This window comes from Culex quinquefasciatus, chromosome 2 (genome assembly GCF_015732765.1).
Source record: "Culex quinquefasciatus strain JHB chromosome 2, VPISU_Cqui_1.0_pri_paternal, whole genome shotgun sequence".
NCBI classification, from domain to species: domain Eukaryota; kingdom Metazoa; phylum Arthropoda; class Insecta; order Diptera; family Culicidae; genus Culex; species Culex quinquefasciatus.
In genome coordinates, this window is record NC_051862.1 from 205,833,811 (window position 1) to 205,857,302 (window position 23,492).

The window sequence follows — 23,492 nt, forward strand, 5'->3', positions numbered from 1 at the left end:
AAATAATGACCCAGGTGAAATTGGTCAAAATTATCCCATAGTTCTAGCCAAATTTAGCAAAGTCCCTTAGGGGGTATATCAAATAATTAAAAAAAAAATCAACTTTCAAAATTTCAACTTTTTAGAATAATTTTAGCTTAAGGACCCCATTTTATGGCCAAAATAATGACCCCGACGAAATTGATCAAAATTATCCCATAGTTCTAGCCAATTTTAGCAAAGTCCCTTAGGGGGTATATCAAATAATTAAAAAAATCAACTTTCAAAATTTCAACTTTTTAGAATAATTTTAGCTTTCATGGCCAAAATAATGACCCCGACGAAATTGGTCAAAATTATCCCAAAGATCTAAACATATTTAACAAAAGATAAAATAATAACAGATTGTGTTATGGACACTTAGAAACTTTTCCATTTGTGCGATTTGTGGTAAATTTATTTCTAAGTCAGTATACCGAACGAATAACAAATTTTGTTATTAGGAGAGTTTTTGAAATGTATAACATTTCCTCTTATTAGCGTGTTATTAAACATTTTCAATATAATATCACTTCAATACCAAATTTTGTTATTTTATCAGAAACTGTTATTATTTTTTCTTCTTGAAGTTGAACTTCAGGATAAAATAATAACACTTTTTGTTATTTTAATAGGATTTGTTATTGAAATATTATTAATTTTGTTATTACCGTCTGCCCGGGATGATACGGATCCGAAGCGTGAAACTTACTGCTTTTTTGAACCTGTCTCGGTTCTGGATTACCAAAGGTGTGCGGAGGAACTTACTTCTGCCTGAAATGAAAAAGAGAAAATATTATCAAATTAATTACAGTTGACATGGAAGCAGTTGCTGGGTAGAGGAAAAAAAAGGATATCACTTTCAGAGTCCAAAATGCTGCAAAAGGTTAAGGCAATATGACTGAAACAAAGTGTGAAACTGGTTGCTCGTTCGACTCGAGTTGACTGAGGGAAGTCTTTAAAGATATCGATTTTCATCAACGGGCGAAAAGAGTCATCGGACTTCTGATGCGAGCAAAGTGCGAGCCGCCACTCTCGGGATCATTTACTTTATCTTGCGTGAATAAAATGTGAGCTGTTGTTGTTGAGTCATCCGGAAGCAAGGTGGTATTCACTAACAGGGTTCTTGAATATATTTTTTTCAAATTCGATCTTGACAAATTCCCACAAAAATTAGAAATAAACTCAAATTTTACGAAAACGACAAAAAATAAGTTGAACGATTTAAAAATATTTCAAATTTGATAAGTAAATGCTGCCCTTCAACCTCAGATCTTTATAAAACCGTTCAACTTTCCAGTCTCACCAGCAAACGACAAGTCCCAATCAAGTTCCGATCCTATTGAGCGGAACGACATCATCATCATCACCACTTTGGTCACCCTTGGCCAAAAGTTCTTCCTTGCCAAAAAGGGCACCCCCTCAACAGCGCAGCCTGTTGTAATAAAGCAATAATATTTTTAAAATTAATCCAATAAAATGCAATTTCGGGTACACCGAAGTGGGTGTTGCCATTCGTTCCGGACAACACGTGTTCTTCCTCCTCCAAACTAGGACCAGAACCTTGAAGAAAAGCAAACAACACTCGATTTAAGAGGGGCGTTCAAGAACAAGTGTTTGGTGTGTGATCTAGATCGAATTACAAACGGAAATCTCGTGCGGTGAAAAAAAGCAAGGGGGAAAACTTTATCAACTCTTTTCAGAGTTTGTTTTTCTACCAGCCACAGCACAAAAAGGGGAAAAGACAGTAAATATTCGGATTTAATCGAGTGTGAAGGGTTGCTTTTCCCGCTATCTGGCACGGAACATACGGAAAGCGGTTCCTCGCACAGCAATGACAGAGGGGTTGAGATTTTTAATAAATCAACGCTTTCGATACGCCCATCAACAACGGTGGCTGTTATTGCTGGAGGGAAAATTCCAGGAGAGTTTCTTTCTCTATTGAAGTAGGTGATAACGATTTAATTTTTCAGTGTCCTTTGTGGAGGTTTGGTGGAATGTTTTCTCGGAGATTGGCCAGGTTGCGTCGAAGAATCTTTCCGTGGTTGAGACGTGATAAGAAAGTGAAATTGAAAATGGATTTTCCGAAGAAGATTTGGATTGTTTTTGCAGTGAAGTGAAGAAGAAATACATTAATCTTCTTGTTGAGTTTACACAGAACAACAAACAGGTAAGTTTAACTGATTTTTTTTAGATTTTCGAGACTAGAATCTCTCATCTCTCATCTCTCATCTCTCATCTCTAATCTCTCATCTCTCATCTCTCATCTCTCATCTCTCACCTCTCATCTCTCATCTCTCATCTCTCATCTCTCATCTCTCATCTCTCATCTCTCATCTCTCATCTCTCATCTCTCATCTCTCATCTCTCATCTCTCATCTCTCATCTCTCATCTCTCATCTCTCATCTCTCATCTCTCATCTCTCATCTCTCATCTCTCATCTCTCATCTCTCATCTCTCATCTCTCATCTCTCATCTCTCATCTCTCATCTCTCATCTCTCATCTCTCATCATTGTTTGTCAAGAAGTAGCTCAGTCGAAACCACAAACCTCAAAAATTCTTGTTTTGAAAAATGAAGTTGCTCGAAATTAATTTAAAGAATCTTCTTTTCAATTTCCATAAACCCAATAAATTTCACCATCGACAGCATTATGACTTCATTTTCGGTCGATTAGTTTTCTTTATGTCCATTACCCGAATTAAATCACGTCCCACGTGGTGCGTTGAGAAAGGCCCCCACGCTCGCGAAGGGAAGAACTCCACGCGTGTGGGCCCAGCGTTCCAGTCTTGCAAACCTCCAAAAACCTGTAAGGTAGCAACCACCCGAATTGTAATCATAAATTTCGATTCCCCCATCCTACCCCAGCCAACATGGATATCTGCCCACTCGAAGGAAGACCCCCACAGGCTACTTTGCATTCGCGAAGATTGATGGCTACTTAGATCGCTACCAAGTTCAAGCGCAAAAGCCCACTCCGCGGCGTAAACAAACAACTGTCAAAACGCAACGCGCGTCTATAAATTCCGCCATTGTAGTACGCACATAAAATGTCACCGCACGCGGCTCCCCCCGGCGGTATTTACGACCCCATTTTGGAACCCATTTGGGCTGCCACTAAAACTGCTCTCTTTATTGGGCCGTCCCTCAAAGTTATCGATTCGAGCAGCCCCATCGACGTCAGCGCGGGCTTGATTGATGTGTCACTGGGTGACTTTGCCCGTTCTGTCAGTCACTTCCGCGGCGGAGAATGCCTTGCCAACGGTAAAATGTCACATTTTCGTCACCGGGATTTATTGATTTATTTTCCCTTCGTGGAGAGACGTGTTTCGTGACGCGTCAGATTTGAGGTTAGGAACGCAATCTGTGCTAAATTTAACGAGATTGTAAAAATCTTAATTAGACATTGTTTTGGGAACTAATTATCATCTTGTAGCCCCCGTGCGGCTCACTTGCTTGCCAACTCGAACATTCAACACCTTTTTCGAGAGTGACAGCTCGACGAATTTTCTCAATCGTTCGTCCCACGAAAGAAAATGTAATTTTAAACTAAATAAGTGTCATGTTTTCATTCCCCGATGCTCTCACTCTCATTCCCGCGTCCTTGCAGCTCGAGCAAACATTGCTCAAAATGAAAATTTAATCACGTTCTAGTTGCAATTCGGTCCGCTCGCCCCTCGTCACAGTGTCCTACCCCTAGTCTGACGTTTGCTCTCGCTACTCGACTCTGCTGATGCTGCTGCTGCAGTCATTCTTCTTCGTTCGGATCCCCCGAAAAACTCTCCGACTTTTCCGTTCATTTCAACGTCACATCTTAACAAACTGTCATGGAGTTTAAATTTAATTAAATCCTTCATGTCGCTGTTTCTGTTTCCCGGAGTGTCCTACCCCTCGTCGCGACCAGTTTGTCATTCATTTGTGTACCTACCTAAACTTATCCGAGGACTCTTGAAATTTGTCGTCCAAAAAAGCATTCCATCCTCAGACTGAATGAAAATGGTCCATTGTGTAGTTGTTTGCAAAAGAGGATGATCATTCGCATTCTAAATTTACGCAACGCACTTTTAAATCATTCAATTTGCTTGTCCTGGGCGCTTGTTTTTCGGGGGTTAAACTGGTTGTTTTGTCAGCTCGAAACAAGTGCACATAACTTGCTCTCCTCTTCTAGTATGGAGTGTAATTTAATTGAGCATTTATTTATGGCATCTCACATGGGAAGGGTTAGTGCTTAAAGGCTTGATATGTAGACGATTTGTAAAATTTTAATTTGAACATTTGGGGTCATGTTTGAGAGCTGGAGAAATCCGAAAAAGAATTTGTGACCGTCTGAAGGAATATTATGAAAACATATTTAAATTTACAATAACTGTACTTGTTGTTGTCACAATTAAGTTGTTTTACCCTTTCAATGTTGAACAATAGAATGGAATTTTATAATTGATTTGGTGTCTTCAACAAAGTTGCAGATTATAAATAATACCGTAAAACGGGGTGACTTTGATAGCCGGGGTGACTTTGATAGGTTTGCGATTTTCCGCAAAATGAAGAGTACAATTAAAATACGTAAGGAATGGTTCAGAAACATACTGGCCGTGATAGAGAAGTGTTCAAAGTACCTCATGAAGAACTGTTCATAAATTTTTGAAAAGTTTATAAAGTTAGTTAACTAAAGTTAAGAAAATGTGGATGAAAGTGATTATTTTAAACTTCTCAAAGTGTCATGATTTTCTCAATGAACATGATTTTTAATCGGAAAACGGAATGCATTTTCGGATTCTTTGGACAATTTTCCACTAGGAAAAGGTTAAATAAGTTTGTAAATAATAAATAATATGTGTTTTTGAAACACAATTAAAAAAAATCTCCAAATTTATAGGCAAATTCAGTTGAACAAATTTCATGTAAAATGTGAAAACTTGTGATTCGTGCTTCGAATTCAGTTAAAAATGCAATATAAATCGATAATTTTATAAACAAAACTATTTTTAACAAATTTCAGGCAAAATTCCGACTTTTTAACAATTTTACCTAAAATTTATATGTATTTTTTATAGCTTTTTAACAAGCTTATAAACATAGTTAACTTAATATAAACATTGATTTTTTTTCTTACAAACTATATCAACTACTTTAGTGATGGTACATTTAACGTACAAATAAAGTTTGAACATCTTAAATATGATTTTAACAAGAAAAACTATGACTATCAAAGTCACCCCGGAATTAAAACCAAGAATTTTTAACGTAACTATTTTTCTTAACACTATTGAAAAAACTTTTTTTCCAAAATAGTGCATGGACTTTGTGTGGCCTACCCCAGTACATGTTTTAAAAATAATAATCTTGAGAAAAACCTTACCTGTTGGAAAATATTCTAAAAACAAATTGAAATACTATCAAAGTCACCCCGGTTTACGGTACCTTTAAAAAAATTAACATGCGAAAAAAAGTAAATATTTTGAATATTTTTTTTTACTTTTCATCATAAAAACTTTTCATTTCGATAGCTCAAACTGGAAACAAAATTTCGCGAAAAATCAATGCAGGGGTTTTTTTTATTAAATAAATTAATTGTTTACTAATGAATATTTTTATACAGCAATTCCATTTGAAAAGAGCCTAAACCAAAAAAAAAGTTCTCCGATCGGGCTCAAAATTTTTCTGGGGGTTCCTTGGCCAAAATAATTAGACCCGTATTTTTTTGTTTGGCCATTAGGGTGGCCTACATCGTGCTAGGGTGGTTCAAAAATGGCAATTTTCGTCATTTTCGCAAAAACCACTTTTTCTAAAAATCATATCTCCGCGCCATTTCATCCGATTTTAGCTGTCTTAGACGCAAAGAAAGGTGATGAGTTTGGCTATTTGGGAAAAATAGTAAAAGTTCCAAAAATCTAGCTTAACTATTGAAAAGTCGTATGAAAACTTAAAATGGCGTTTTGACCGTGTCTGGACCAAAGAGCCTATGTCTGAAAATATTTTTATCGGATTCCTCGGAAAATTTCACATAACATATCAAAAAATTGGCGATGTCGAACCGTACGTTTTGGAGATACGATTTTTTGAAAATAAAAACTGCGTTTTTCGACGCGCCACGCGCAAAAACGGGAAAATGACGAAATCGGCAAAAAATCAACTTTTTTCACTAAAACTGCGATAACTTTAAAATTTCAGCGATGACCTATACATGTCTGGGTACCAAAATTGAGAGACGCAACTTTTGGTACCATAACATCTATAGGTCATCGCTGAAATTTTAAAGTTATCGCAGTTTTAGTGGAAAAAGTTGATTTTTTGCCGATTTCGTCATTTTCCCGTTTTTGCGCGTGGCGCGTCGAAAAACGCAGTTTTTTTTCAAAAAATCATATCTCGGAAACGTACGGTTCGACATCGCCAATTTTTGATATGTTATGTGAAATTTTCCGAGGAATCCGATAAAAATATTTTCAGACATAGGCTCTTTGGTCCAGACACGGTCAAAACGCCATTTTAAGTTTTCATACGACTTTTTCAATAGTTAAGCTAGATTTTGGAACTTTACTATTTTTCCCAAATAGCCAAACTCATCACCTTTCTTTGCGTCTAAGACAGCTAAAATCGGATGAAATGGCGCGAGATATGATTTTTAGAAAAAGTGGTTTTTGCGAAAATGACGAAAATTGCCATTTTGAACCACCCTAGCACGATGTAGGCCACCCTAATGGCCAAACAAAAAAATACGGGTCTAATTATTTTGGCCAAGGAACCCCCAGAAAAATTTTGAGCCCGATCGGAGAACTTTTTTTTTGGTTTAGGCTCTTTTCAAATGGAATTGCTGTATAACTTCTAGCTTTAAAATTATAAAAAATGAAAACACATTTTTGATTGTAAATTTATGTAAATTGACCAATTGCGGTCAAAGCCAAACTTTTGGGAAATTGGACGAGTTTTCTGGTAAAAATATTTTCCAGACTGAAAAATCAAGTCTGTCATATAGAAATGGCCCAAAACCATCAAAACCCCTATTTTTTCAACATTTTTATTTTTAAAACCGCTGTAACTTCACAAGGATTGGACTCAGGATGGAGACTATGTAGACTTTTATGTAAAATTGTCTGAAAAATCGATTCCCGTATTCAGTTTTTGAAAATGTTGACGATTAGAGCACTTTTCAAAAAACAGTTTCAGTAAATGATTTTTGTTTTTTTTAGGTGAGTTGCTCCATCCTGCATTTTTCGTGAGTCTTTTTGTAACATCTCAGTCTATTTTCACAAAAAAATTTAACGAAAAAAAAAATCGTGGGCTCACCTTCAAATTTGACATTTAAACATAAAAATCGAAAAATCTCATAAAGGTGGCATGTAATTTTCTTTCAGTGTATTTTTTTCGGAAAGCCCGTCAAATTTCCTACAAGTTTGTCTTTGACCACTTTTTGATACGATGCAAGGGCTTCGAGATACAGCGATATTTAAATTCCGAATTACATAAATATTTAATACACATGCACCCTTCTCAAATGTCATTATCGAGTGAAACTGGCTCCATTCATTCCATCTGAAGCGGAACAGCATTTGAAAATTACCCTCTCCGATCCTGCTCAAATTTGGCAGGGCGGTTGATACTATCAAAACATGCAAGAATCCCGAATTTCATCCAAATCGGACCACCCCCTCCATTTTTGTACCTCCCCAAAAAATCGACTTTTTGGCGATTTTTGAGCAATTCCCTAGTTTCAAACGACGATAACTCAGAAACAAATCTTAGAGGTCGGTCTTAGGCAATTTTGAAGGAAATTGGACGTAGAATCCATTTCTGTGATCAAAATTTTGATTAATTTATTTTTTCTACCTGTATTGCGCAATTGAAAACTTTAAACGACCGTATTTCAAAACACCCCCACTTATTTTTTTTATTTGACCTCACCATCGTGTTCCCCGGCCAATTTTACATAAGAATCACTTATCGACAGAAATGAATATGTTTCGTTCCAGAGATATCGAATGTTAAAGTTTTGTGTTTTCGAGATTACCTACATCAGCTTCATTCGCCTCATCTGATATAAGCACACAGGCGGGCTGATCAATAACTGCTACCTGGTGTTCTGGGAGATGATTAATTTACTTTATATTTTTATAATTTTACGCAAATATTTATTCAAATGGCTAATAGGGGAAATTCTCGTATGTTTGGCAGGTTAAGTCCTCGCTCCTAGTTTCGTCCAATTTGCTCATTTTCATTATTTAATCAACAAATTTTGCAAAACTTTTAATAGAAATTTGCTTGTTCACTTCTTATTGAGCTATTTATCACTCGATTTCAGTTCAATTTTTATTGTTTTATATCAAAATGGTAGGTAAAAAATAGGGGTTTTTTCAGTGCATCTTTTTTTCTAAAAACTCTTGTAAAACCTTCCAAAATGGCTTCTTTTAACAAAGGGATGCACGGAACTGCACGGAATAAATAAATTCAGGTAAAAAATAAAGCTTTGAAAATGATCCTACTTTTCTAAAACTCTAAAGAATAACTCAGGACTGTCAAATGGAGCTCTTTTGATCAAAATTTATTATATAGAGTTGTAGTCGATTGATGAAAACAAAAAAAAAACTAAAATAACTTTTGCAAGCAATATTTACCATATTCCCCAACAAAACCACAAAACAACAAAGCTTTCCTGGCCACTATCGACGACAATTTGTCGATAAATTGGCAACGGGCACGAAATCTCACCGTGTCACTTTCCCAGCATGGGCTCCCCGGTAGAAAATATCGGAAAACAAGCGCGTCGAAACATGCCGACCCGGCACACTTGACATGAGCAATAACACAGGTTGCGTGACACCGACCGGCAAGAAGCCGGGACTTGTTTTGACAGCGGTGCAGCAGTCGTCGTTTTCCATATAGACATTGAACCTGTCCTGTTGAATCGACAAATTGCGTAAACTCTTCGATCGCTCGGGTCATAAAACTTACCCTCGACCGAGTCGCGAGGAATTCGACTTATTTTTATGAGACCTCTACGTACGGTGCGCGACCTTTCCCTCCGTAGGTATATCAAATTGGTTGTCAATAAGGAATAACTTTTTTTACGACCGTTTTTATCGAGTTTGGTGCGTGGTTGGAGTAGATTATCGATTACGCTCGCGAGACCACGCTTTTTGGTGCGCTCTTTTCCGAAAAGATCGCAATTTTCCGCCCTCCGAAGCCGGGAATGTTAACCTGTTGACGATTAATTAGAGAGGTTTCTGCCTACCTTCTGCGAGCGGGAAGTCAATAAATAGTTAGGAATGGGTCATTAATCCTCAATATTGGCTGCCTTCCGGAGCACTGGTTGCTGCTTGGACGATGGCGAAGAAGAAGCCATTCGTTCTTGCCAGGCCATCGGAAATCAATAAGCAATAAATCAACACCTACCCTTTCTGCCATTTTTGCTCAGTTTCAGTTGAGCAGTTGGAAATACGGTTCTTGAACCAAAGAAACACGACTTGATCAGAAATTTAAAGTATTTTTTGTCCAAAAATCTAAATTTCTACATCTTTACAAGAAAAAGTCTGAGAGATGACAAATGAGCGATGAGAAATGATACATAAATTTGAAAATCGCGTGCTTCCGGTGGTAACCGATGTGAACAGTAATTCAAACTTTACTTCACTTGCCCAAAATCGACAAATAACCGATATCAGTTGGCTTTAACCTTTCACGCCGCTCGTCAATTAAGATTAGCCAAAGTGACCGCAAAAAAAATGACGGATTGTTTCACCTTAGTTCGCTCCACTTTCAATCATTTGCCGAACCCCACTCTCGTCCCCTTCGTCGCGTCCAGTCCGAGAAAACCGGAAACCCATTCACGGCGAGACACACCGGCCGCAATTGAGATAAGCCCTTGCGCTAATGAATCCATCAAAAGTGACTCCAACTCGTGACCAAAAATAGAAGAAGCAGACAGCCGCGCCGCCACTGCTGAATACCAAACGAGCGCTACAATCTCTGGAACAACCGCGCTGGAGTCGCCGGCACCGTCAACGGCTGGACGACCACCCAAGTCGTGAATTTGTCGCGCCCGCCGGTGTGTCTCACTTTGCATCCTCCGGATTTTGCGCGGAGACTTGAACGACGGTGACTTCAACAAAGATGACGATGACGACGAATGGGGTTATAAACCGAATGGCAATTAAATCATTAGTAGGTTAGACCTCTCTATATCTTTCGGGGGGTTCTCATTTTACAACATAATTACTGCCTGGAGAAGGGGGTTGAAGGGGGGAATGCTCCTAAAAGTTATAACTCGTTCCTCATAACTTGGCGTTTTTTGCTTGCGCAGACTTACTCATAATCCGCTAATTGAAATGTGAGACTGCTGTAAGCAATAACAATACTAGAGGATCAAGAAGGAGAGGAGAGTTGCGGAATACCATTATAAAACCTCATCGAGTAGCTTTGGAACAAGTTGAAGACGACGAAGTAGACTGAACAACAACAAAATATCTTCATTAGGGGCGCTCACGGCGACGAATACATCCTCCGTAGGCAAATTAGATAAAGTTTGGAAGGTCGTTTCCTCTCTGCGTGCGATTAGATTTGTTTTATGGCTTGTTATCTTCCCTGCGTCACTTTTGGGTGAGACCCGCCAGGAAGGTGACCATTTCAAGCTACTTTGCCGCCTGATCTATGGACGCGAGAAGGAAACAGAGACTGATTGGAATTGGGTTAATATCTCATTTGAATCCAATCAATTTTTGATGGAGTTTGTCTCTCATCTCTCATCTCTCATCTCGCATCTCGCATCTCGCATCTCGCATCTCGCATCTCGCATCTCGCATCTCGCATCTCGCATCTCGCATCTCGCATCTCGCATCTCGCATCTCGCATCTCGCATCTCGCATCTCGCATCTCGCATCTCGCATCTCGCATCTCGCATCTCGCATCTCGCATCTCGCATCTCGCATCTCGCATCTCGCATCTCGCATCTCGCATCTCGCATCTCGCATCTCGCATCTCGCATCTCTCATCTCTCATCTCTCATCTCTCATCTCTCATCTCTCATATCTCATCTCTCATCTCTCATCTCTCATCTCTCATCTCTCATCCTTGTCTTCAGAACTTTTCCATCATTTTGCTGTAAGAAATCTTAATTTGTACTTTATTTTCCGCAAATCAACCCAGCAAAGACCACACACAGCCGCTTCGCGTGATAAAATCTCTTGGACACACAACAACAACAATCAAGATATCCAAACATATCCAAATCAATTACACAGAGAGAGAGAGACCCCAAGCCACCACTGTTTGACAGCGCATGCGGAACTCCCGCGGCAACCAGTGCTGTAGCCTTATCGAAGTCACGAGAAAAAATTAAGAAATAACTCTTCGGGTGAGCCCCCGTCAATCCGGTGCGGGGTACCTCCTCCCTCTTCTACCCTCTCGGGAGTCTCGGGAAGCCTTGCAATCGATCAGCTCCGCTGAGGTCTTAATTTACAGAAGTTCCTCGGCGCGACACGACGATGCCAAGAAGAAGCCGTTCCGAAAGAGACGGAAAAATTATGCGGATAAAGTCATAATAAAAACAAACACACACACACACACACATTCGAGGAACGAAGAAAGCCCCAAAGCTGTTTGCCAGAAATTGATATTAAAACGCCATGAAGTTGGGAGTGATTCACCGTGCAGGTTTCCAAGTTCAAGAGGGCAACAGGTGGCAGTGAAGTTTATTTTAGGTCAGGTTGACAGCGTGACGTATCAGTATTTATGCATAAGCATCACTAAAGGCCTTTTTGTGACAGTTAGATCTGTTTATGATCAAATCCGACCAAAAGTGAATTGAAGAGATGTTCAACCAGATTTTAAATAAACTTCACAGGACTGATATTGATACTATTTGTCGCGATCTTTTTCTGAATCTCAACCTAAATAATTTTTGGAACAATCCAACCTCAGATGTGTTTAATTGTCATCAAGGGCTGGTAACAATGAAGTCTATTTTAGGTCCGGCTAATTGCAAAACTTGACAACATTGGTGTAAATGACATAAAATGCTTTAACAGATTTCTTTCTGTCACAGTAAATTTTTTATGAGCAAATCAGCATTAAAAGTAAAAATAGATTATCTACCATACCTTAAATAGAACACACTGGACAATTCAAGATACTTTCCAGATAGAATTAATAGAACATCTCTTTAAAATTATCTTGATGGATTTCCACATACTAGTTTTAAGTTCAGAGTAATCCACATTCCAGGCCTTAAATATACCTCATTGCACAGATTTCAATACCTTTCCCCCTGATCTGTCAGACCATTTCGTTCCTGATGGAGCACCACCTAACTCGCGAACATAAATCCGATGACCATGACATCATGTGTGTGAGTGTGTGTGTCTGTCCAGAGCATCTCCCAACGGAAGGAACAGGTGAGGAAAGAGATCCTTGAATGACGCAGAGCCAAACATCTACATTTATTCGTCGGCGGCGGTGGCGCGCAGATTTGCAAAGATCCTCCGCAAGAAAAACGCAACGTTGATGATGATCGAAAGAAGAAGCTGCTGGTGGCTGCTGCCGAGAGTGAGTCAGTCAAGATTATACGTTTTAATCTTCTGGACCTCCCAAAAATAGGTTCCGCCGCGGCGACCACCACCGGAGATATCTTCAGGGTGGAAGTCTCCAAAAGGGTTTTTGTATGGCGCGATGTTTAATAAATATATGTTTTTCCCTGCCTCCTCTTCTCTCTCCTCTTTTATTGAAAACTATTCAAGGGATATTAAAATGATTACTATATTCATTTAAATGCTAAGATGTCTTCATTAGAGATCGCAGCGTGGAAGCTGGGAAAACGCGGTAGACTGGGAGCGCGGCCAGACAGACGGCAGTACGTGAAGGTCGACTGCTGGGAATGAAGCTTGGCATGAGGAAGAGAATCGGTGGAAGAATTGAGCGTAGCAGCGATAGAGTATCGAGATAAACGCGGAACAGGTACGTGACGGTTGTGCCACAACCGAAGTGGAAATAGTAGGATTCGTGCTGGTTACTTTTGACAGCAATGGAAGAACACATCTGGAGTTTTTTTTTTTTTTTTTTGAAAAGGTCCAAAAAACCCAATTCCCCCGGTTTCAAAAACACTCAAAAAGCAAAATCTGAAAATTTGGTTTATTGGACCTTTTCAAAAAAAAAACTCCTGACATGATATTCTCTGTAAACTCACAATCAAGGATCATTGATCATATCAGATTATACAAATTATAAGTAAAAACATGATTTTACGTGTGATTTAACCGTTTACGTCGAATCTCACGTTTACGTCAACCGAGTTTACAGATAATTCATTTTTTCCGTGTCGAGTAAATTCACATATTTTTTTCTGTGTAATATAATCAAAAAAGAGGCTTTGAAATTGTTTGCACTTAATTGTTGTTTTACACAAAATGTAAAAAAGTGTGAAAATGTACATGATTATTATGTAAAATAACATAATTTTAATAAAAAACAAATTGTGCAACTTAAAAAGCCGTAAGCTAGCATTCACATCTCATAACATGTAATTTTCTGAAATATTACATCCAATTGAAAGTAAATTTATCACTGAGAAAATTTTACAGGATTTCAAAGATGTTTTTTTTTCGAAAACAATTTTGAGATTTTTAATTTTTCATTTTTAAATTTGAATTAAATTTTATCCATGAGAAATGTTAGCTGGTCCCACAAATTGGGCATCTGAATATTTCTGAAAAACTTTTTTTTGCCTTCTAATTTTTAGGCTGGATTTTGAAGTGAGAGGACATAAACTTTGAAAAATTTAGCAGCACCTTGAAAATTTAATTCCCATTTTTTTTTTGTTATTTAAAAAAAATTTTTTTGTTATTTAAAAAACATGAAGGAAAAGCACCCCTGCTAACAATATTTCCGGAAAACTGAAAAAAATTCTTACAAATTTCTAAAATGAAGGCTCTTAACCCTCAACTGCCCAAATTTTTATTTTTCTAGTCTTCAGGAGGTCATTTTGGGTAACTTTTGTTCTACGACTTTACTTCTCTTGTTTTATGTTTTCTTGTTTCATTTTTAGTATTTTAAATTGCATTTATCTTGTTTAGTCTATGTTTGTTTTTGGTAGTATTTGGCCTATTCTAACACCTCCTATCATTACATTTTGCCTATCTAATTTTTTTCATGTTTTTACAGTCAACTTTTCAATTTTGTGCTTGTTTTTCACATTTTCTAATATAAAATGGCACCATTATCATTTTAATTGCAAAAATGCGTAAAGGCATAGTCTGGGACACTAGAAAAATTACTGCATTTTTCTTTTTACTTAAAATATAGAAAATACAGGAAATGTTAGTAAAAACACAGCCAAAGTTGACCTCTCAAAAATGACAATTTTAAAAACATTGAAAAATATTCTAACATTTAATGAGTTCTTCTTTCCAATACTTTTTAAGGATCAAAAATTGGTTGAAAAATTGATTTTTGGCGATTTTTTCAATCGCAACCCGTCTAAAGGCGTTGTAGAGGGTTAATGCTTACATTTTGCAAGAAATAAATTTTCTTCAAGGTCGAATTTTTTTCCAATCAAGATATTTAGAAAAATGTTGGTTCAATCTTCGACGTCAAAAAAACTTTTGTGAAATTTCTACGCTTTTCAATAAACATTATTTCAAAGTTTTGCAACTGTAAAAATGAGTTTTTAGCCCTTTAAAAGGTTATTCTTGGTTCTTAAATATCGATAAGCTGAAAATTAAAAAAAATGTTTTTATTTTATGGTTGGACTAACAGTTTAAGTTACAAAAAAACTATGATTTGAAAAATGGTAAAAAACTTTTCTTGTCCTTGCCATAGTATTTTTGCGCTAATAAAATTTATTTGAGTGTGTTAAAGTATGACACGAAAATGTGTAATTTTTTTTTTTTTTTTTGAGAGTGTACCAATATTTTCCCGAGTTATCCTTACCTTAGTATTCAACTATGTCCAAGTCACCAAATTCATCAGAAATTTCGTTCTCAAGGTACATCTTTGTATGACTTACCAATGACGCAAAATGGCTACTTTGGTTATAGGATAGGCCCCCATAAAGATTAAGTCAAATAAAAAAATACAAAAAAATAAATAATCGATGGGCTGAATTTTGGACAATTGCATTTTTGAACTTTTACACAATAATTACACATTTTTTCTCGACCAAATATTTACAAAGTTATTGTTTTACTGTGTACAATTCACACATCACCTTGCAATAAATTTATATGTTTCGTGTCTAAATTTGCTTATAGGGAGTAATTTAATTTAGATTTTTGAATGATGCTTCAAATTTGTCGAAGCACATATCACCAAAAACTAAAAATCATTTTAGTTGTCTGTTGCTTCAATTGCAACAAAATTGCATGACTTCAAAAAGAAAAAAAAAGTAGTTTCTGACATGTCTGGTTGTACATCTGACACTAATTCGACAGTTTCAGAAGCCGATTCAGTTACAAATTCTTTTACGTGTGTTTTTGGAATCTGTTTTGACGTGTGAATCAATTAAGACTCTTTGTCGGTAGGGATTAGCAAAATTAAGAGGCAAAACATTACCAAGCCAACTTTCAATGCAAATATGACGCTTGAATATGTAGCAGATATTAAGCTGAAACAAAAAAAAAAAGCAAACACAAGTCACTGTCAGAGTGATGATGAACCAAAACAAAACAAAAAAAAGAGCAAATAAAGCAAGCGCAAAAAAGGAGCGCAGTTTGAGTGTGCACAAAACCGGGCATCCGACGGAGCCGACCCGGGAGGAGACCCCACACATACGAATCCAACACGGGGGGCCCAATTAAGCATGTTCACGGCATTCATTCCGCTCGTAATATTATAATGTTCGCCCTAATATGAACCGCCGTCGTCGTCGTCTTGCTCTTGCTCACTCTCTCGGTTGTGGGGTCCCACTCACACACACACACGCAGATTTTTGCTCGGGCCATGTGATTTATGTTCCTGCTTGGCGTTTCTGGCGAATCTTTTTTTTTTGTTTTAATTTTTTGAGTCCACAGGGCTGTCCTTTTTTGGAATAATGATTTTATACCACCAGAAGAAATACAGGAATATTTGTTTTAATCAGAAAAATTTAAATTAATAATAATATAAAATTAATTTAAAGTCACGTCTATTTGTCTATGAAATGCAATAGAGAGAGACCCCTTTAGAATCATGCAAAAGTGGACCACATGGAACTCCAACGATGCTTCCTCTCTCAGAGGGAGCACAGCAAGAGAGACCGCGAAACAAACCTCGTCATTTGCCATTAGCTGCACTTTTATGTGTGGCTGTGATTGTACGTGTCCGTGTGTGAGGTACCGTTTTTGGTAGTCGGCAGATAAGAAAAAAAAGGCCAGGAAATTTTAAACGTTTTTCCTTAGAAAATAAAAAAGCAAACACACAAAAACGGCAAAACATGATGGAATGAGCGGGTACAGGAAGAATTGATAATAACTTAATCAACGTGCAACGGGATAGTGGGAACATGGTGTGTGTTACATTGGTCAAATTCAGTTCTTTCCAATAACATATGCAATAAAATTCTACTTTAATTTAAAAGTTTTAAATGCACGAATCATAATGATGTAACTAAATTTTAAAGACCATATCTAATATTTTCTACAAAATAATACAAAAAAAATAATAATTAACACAAATCAAAGGTGCAAATTTTGTTGGAATTGCTGATCATTTCGACAATTTCATTTTTAATCATTTAAAAATAAAAACTAACTTAATCCACCTATGTGGTTGGAGCCTTCCTCACTTATTACCAACAATGGCTGATATGATGGAATTGTACAAAAATTTCATCTATTTTTAAGATCCGAAATAAAAAAGTACATAAATATCACTTAAGTGGCCATATCTCGAGACAGGGTTGCCAGATCTTTAATGTTTTGGACTCATGGGAAAGGTCTTTTGATAACCTAACCAACGATGGGTTGGATGGTGGATCCGGACAAAGTTTACATACATTTAAGTGAGATCCGGCATCCAAAAAGTACATCAATATCACTTAAGTCGGGATATCTCGAGACAGGGTTGCCAGATCTTCAATGTTTTGGACTCGTTGGAAAGGTCTTCTGATAACCTAACCAACGATGGGTTGGATGATGGTCCCGGACATAGTTTACATACATTTAAGTGAGATCCGGATATATGTGAAAACACATTTTTATACATAACTTTTGAACTACTTATCGAAACTTCAATCTTTATAAAACTCGATCTATGGGACCCTTAACCAAGTCGAATGCAACAGGTTCGGGTCAAATCGGTTCAGCCAGTGCCGAGAAACATGAGCTAGTTTGTTGGTCACATACATACATACACACACACATACACACACACATACACACACACATACACACAGACATTTGTTCAGTTTTCGATTCTGAGTCGATATGTATACATGAAGGTGGGTCTACGACGTTTTTTTGCAAAGTTCATTTTTAGAGCAGGATTATAGCCTTACCTCAGTGAGGAAGGCAAAATTACAAAAAAAAACAAGATTACAAATTTCATGCTGAATTTATGTAATTTGTCATACTGGTCATGTCTAAGACATAACCACCTGCACCTTTTTATATAAAGCAATTTTTCTTAGTTTTTCTATCAATGCCAAGTGCAAAAGTTGTTTCTTTTCATTTGTCTGTTGTTTCAGTTGCAACATGAATGCATGGCAAAATAATACACAAAATCAATATGCCTTTTTCAATTATTCATTTGAAAATTACAAAATCACGAAAAAATAAATATCGAAAATCTATATTTTCTGGAAGAATTTTCTTAACGATTCGGTATCTTCTGCCAAGTTGTATGGATTTTTTTACATAAAATCCCAAAATCAGTATCTTTTGATTTATTTTTTTCTTTGTTTTATGAGGGAAAACCCACAACCTTTCAGTCACAAAGAATAACGGACAATTAAATTTGCCAACGAGTAATATTTCTTTGAAAAAAAATGTATTTTTTAGATAAAATTAAATTATACTTAATTAATTAATAAATAGTGCCTATGAGTGACTTCCAATGTTAAAAAATGAAATATCTGTGAAATTTTCTGATCTCTTCGAAAAAAATATATTAAAAGAATTGTAATCAAGACAACCATTTCAAAAGGGCTAAAAATTCAACATATTCCTTTTTTTAAATGTTAGTCTCGTGTCTTCAGCAAATGATGAGGACAATTTCAAATAAAAATCCTAAGCTCTAAAAAATAATCCATTAATTGAATTAATATTTTTTAACAACAAGTTAAACTCCAAAAATCCGTAATTTTTATTTTTTTATATTTTTTGGAAGTTAAAAAAAATGTAAATTTTGAACCACAAAATAAAAAAAAACTTTGGATAAAGTGTTTTACTAAGATATGATTTTCGACAAATTCGTGTTGTTTTTTAAATATTGATAACACACTCTAAAAATTTTGTAAAATTTAAAAGCCAAAAGTAAATAAAAAATACAATATTCGTTTCAATAGCAGAGAAAGTTCTCAACAATTCTCTTCATTATACTCTGAAAATCATACAAATTATTGCCGAATTAGAATATTGTAAAAAAATAAAACATATTTCCAATTAGCTTTAATTTTTGGACTTGCCAAAGTTGTCAAATAAATGAAATTTCTTTGACAATTTTCAATCTTTCAAATAATAGAATTTTAAGAAATTTCAAAACATGGCAAAACATTTCAAAAGGGCTGAAAACATGAACTTTGATTCATTTAATATGATTGGCCTGGTTTAAAATTTCAAGGTTATTTTGATATGCTGATACTTCATCTTACAATCCAAGTTTCTTCATTTTGAGTCTCGAGGCCCAATTTGTTCGTTTGAAAACCTTAAAAATACTATAAATTGTTCAAAAGAGTACTACCAAATTCACATCTTTATTTCAAGCATTTAGAAAACTCTTACTTTCCACGTGACCCAGAGACCTGGACCACCCAGGGTGACGGAATCGGTCCAAATTGGAGTTGGCGCAATAAAACGGCTATAAACTGACCAATAGCCTGGCCTCTTTCACTGCCTGGGATCCGGGGGGACAACGTGTCGTCCAGCAGACATTGCAAGGCATTGAGGAGTTTGTGCGCGAGCGCGCACACACACTTTTTTGATGTCTATATAAATCCGAGATGGACTGCCGCCGCCGCCGATGCGCCGCCATAAACGGCCCGAGATATTCGAAAGAAAATCTCGTTCATAACTTCATCCCTCCGTGGAAGGATCGATGGCAATAAAACGCGATTTCCCTTTCGCAATGGGTTGGAACTAACAATTTAGAAGGGCTTTTGAAGAACTGTATTAATTTAGCTAATAGGACTCTTTACGTTCAACGTCGAGCCCTTTTGCTTTGCTACTCCCAACTCTATACCATTTCTTCTGTCAGACCATAAAGATAGCTGCCGTTGGCTGCCGGTTTGATCTGATTCAATGAAACAAAAACCGCGAACCGCGTCGTCTACGAGGACAAATCACTGACTGCTTCAAGCATGGATTACCGCACATCTTGGACTCGATTACAATCTTGACATGATCTGCAAACCGACCGCGCGGTCATTTGCGCCTTATTCTTGGCTTGGTTTCGAGGTTAGGTTTCCTTTTCGAGAGTGCGGGCGTTTTGCGGCACACAACTCTATTTGCACAGAGTTGATTCCGACTCACAGAGTCTTCTTGTGTGACACTAATAGAGACAAATAGTCTATACGGTCGTGGAGCTGTGCGGCGGCGCGGCAGATTATGGCTATAAATTTGAGTTCGGTATCGCGCGCGAGCCAGCTTCAGCTTTATAAGTGAAAAGTGGCATCCATATGGCACGTACGACCGATCGTGGATGGGAGGATGATGATGGTGAAGGTAGGTGGAGTGCTCGAAGGAAGGACCCCTGCCGGACAAGTTACGAGCAGTGAATGTGTGGTCGCAGAACGTAACGGATGGCTTATTTAGTCATGTTTTGCGCGCTAAGTCAGACTTTGGCGAGTGGGGTGGATCTAAAGAAATCACAGTGGTAATATTTTTTCCCTGATGATTTCGTCTTTTCTTTTTTGAGTATTTTTAAGTCACATTTTGTTCATTTATTACGATTTTTGAATAGAAGTTTATACAACAAGCTGCAAAAAGAAGATTTATTCAGCACGTGTCGTACACGTACGTACAATAAGGTTCACCAAGTTGGATAAATACGACGAGTGCTGAAAAAAACAAGTTTTTCAACGAGTTCCATTCAACATTTTTTGCAATTCCGAAAAACACCTTTTGAATGAAATTATAAGTCAAATGTTTATGTATTTTGTCAAATAACCCTAGAAAAATGTTGAAAAGTATTACTTTTCAAAACAAGTGCTAAGAAGTTCAACTTTTCAGCATACATTTCAGTACTGAAAAGTTGAACTTTCCAACATTTATTTTGAAAAGTGTTACTATTCGATACTCTTATTTTTGGTAAAGAAAAGTAGGCTTTTTCGTCGTTCGAGAATGACAGGAAAAGTAAATATTTTCTCGACGGAATTGCAAAAAGTTTTACTTTTTAACTCTGTTATTTTTGGTAGTAAAATAGGCCGTTTCATCGGATATGCAAAAAAAAATTAAAATTTCTACATATTATGTACAATCAAAATCCTTGGCATACTTAATTTGACCTGAGATGATAGCTAATCACAAAATATTATGAAAATAGATTTTTTACTAATACTAATAAAATCAATCGAAAAAAAAAAAAAATATTTCAATGTTTGTTTTCATTTTTATGAAATGTTTATTTGCAGATTATGCAGATGAACGAAAAATCGGAACCATGAAAACAAACAGAAAGCGTAGATATTTTACATCCAGCAATAAGATAATTGTGATATTCATATTCATATTTGAGGCATCTTAAATAATGTTGTCCACAATATTTCAAAATGTCAGCTTGAAATTGAATATTTGGTTCAAGTCAACCAAATTTAAGCTTAAGTAAAATTAGTTTTATCGGCAAGGATTGATTATTGTTGAATTATTGAAGTTTTTTCTGAATCCTTTGCAACTGCATCCTTTTCAAGGAATGATTAACAATTTATGAACTTAAATTTACAAAAAATATATGAGTTTCGCAAACCTTGTTCAAGTAGCTTCATGAATTTAATTAATGGAATTAAATTTTCACCTTTATATCAAACATGTAAAAGAACCAGCAAAGTTATAAAACTGCTAAATCAATTTTAATTAATAAAAATCCTGAAAAAAAAAAACAATTATTATCTCAATTTTGAAGAAAAAAGGTATTTTCAAAACATACTTACTGTTGGAAATTTCAAAGAAAAAATGTCATCGATTGAGTTGCTGTAACTTTGATTCAATTGCTTTGCTCACAATATTTTCACCCATGAAGAAATAAACAAAATATCCCAAATTGAAAAGGGTAATTATTGGGCCCCTTTGGTGTTAAAAGTGTACAAAAATCAGAAACAAAGAAGCAAAGCTAACGAAAATGAATTTGGTGTTACAGGTGGTTATGTTACAGACATGACCAGTGTGACAAGGAACATTATTGGATAATATAAATACAAAAATCTGCAAAATCTAAATTATTAATGTATAGGAAAAATAAATATTTTCAAAACCCATTTTGTCTAAACTAGAAGGTTCCATAACTGTACCCTCGTCGAAAAAGTCCAAATTGTGGCCATTTACGTCAAACAGCATTTTTTTCACGGGATTGAAAGCCATGAATTTCGTCCTTTTGAGGTTTAGATTTAAGGTGACAAAATGCTTTGTTAAAAATAACTCAAAACAAACCTGTAGAAAAAAAATATTCGGATTCAGAGATAAACCAAGGGTCATTGGAACAAAAGATTTTTTATTTTAATATCCAGACCAATTTTTAGTAACTAAGAAAAATTTTGATGAATATTATTTCAAGATCTGTAACATATTTATTTTTATTTTATTTATTTATTTATCTTTTAAATCTTTTAAAAAGCACAACCCTACCTCCCACTCCCTGTGCAAAATTCCCGACCCCGATCACGCTGCAAAAATCGGAAATCAATCACCACTGCAGCAATATGCTGCCCAAGCTGAAGAAAACAAACAATAATTGACTCCCCTCGATTGCACGCGATTAATCGACCGGTATTAACGCCACCACGGAGAACCCCCGCCCCGGACGGACGGACGGATGAGTCAGTTTGGTAGTCGGCGTGTGTGGCCGGCCAGGTACCACTCTCCAGCTGTGGACACAACAATGAGCGAATCAATCCAAGAACTTCATAATTCGATGATTTATGATCCGGCTGCAGGCAGGACTCTTGAAATGATGAATGGAAATGCATTTCGGACCGTAGAACTTGATGTTGTTTTTTTTTTGTGGATTAAGTTGACTCTTGGTGTGGTGACAGTCAGAGCGATGCGACTTTGGAGTCAACGACCAGCTCGCGCCAAGAAGTAGTTTCTAATAAATCACAATGTAGTTACTCGGTGGATGGTCGTCTGGTTTGAGGGCTTGTAACGCTTCAAGGGATTCAGGAGTGCAGCCACTGAGTTCCTTGCAAGACAAAAGCGACAAATTAATTTACTGCCCCCAGCAGCAATCCCTGCCTTGGGACATTATTCATAATTCAAGTTACACTTTGATTTGGCTTCTGCTTGTTTGAATCCTTGCCAAGTTGCTCCCGCAAGTGGGTTATAAATTATAATAAAATTCTTGACCTACCGCAGCTTCAAGTCGGTGAGATTAATCTGAACCACCACCCCGAGAGAGCTTGAGTTGAACCGGTCGAGTCGTCCCAAGGCGTACACGAAAATAAGCAGTCCATCAGACGGGCTGTTTTCTACTCGCAAATTAATCAATCCACCGCTCGTACAGGTAATAGCTTCTGACAATTGAATGGCGAGTTGCTCGATTTTGCGCAAGTCGGAGAGTTCCGAGAGCTCCAATACGGTTCAGACCCTGGAGTTGAACTGCAGCTGAAGCTCACTCGAAGCTGCTTAGACTAATTGGACTCTTCTAGGCGATTGCGAGCACTTCCTCGGGCGGCCAAGCACTGATTACTTATTTAGTGTAAGTCTGCAACGGCTCAAGCCTAAGCCGGTGAATCTTCCAACTCGGTATCGCTGCAGGGGGTACCAATCCGATATACCTTTATTTAGTTGTCAATTTGGCTAACTAGCTGGATGGATTGACTGTTGCTGTTGTTGTTGTCGGTGAAGTGATTGCGACGTACTAACGAGACCTGCGGCTGGTGCAATGCAGTCACGCTGGTGGAAAACTCTATTATTGGGTGCACGCGAAGCTGTTCTAGGGCTATTCTTCAATCTCTGGGACTTAGGTTTTGGCTGGAATCAGGTAATCAGTTATTTTTTGAAGTCGGTTATCAATGCGAGCATATGATCCCGTACACAGAAAAAAAATTGTGGTAATATTACATCTGGGAAAGGGTACATCTTTTATGTCAGAAAAAAGGTGTAATTTTACCTCTATAAATGTGTAATTTTACCACTTTTCTGGTGTAA

General features: G+C 36.9%; 1 protein-coding gene across 1 annotated transcript in view; it reads right to left on the reverse strand.

Annotated features, from left to right (window-relative positions):
* Positions 1–23,492, reverse strand: part of LOC6052961 (homeobox protein invected) — a 113,466-nt gene that overhangs the window by 32,881 nt on the left and 57,093 nt on the right. The window contains exon 2 of the mRNA XM_038256201.1: positions 787–792. Coding sequence (XP_038112129.1) covers positions 787–792 — 6 coding nt within the window. The remainder of the gene's footprint in view (positions 1–786; positions 793–23,492) is intronic.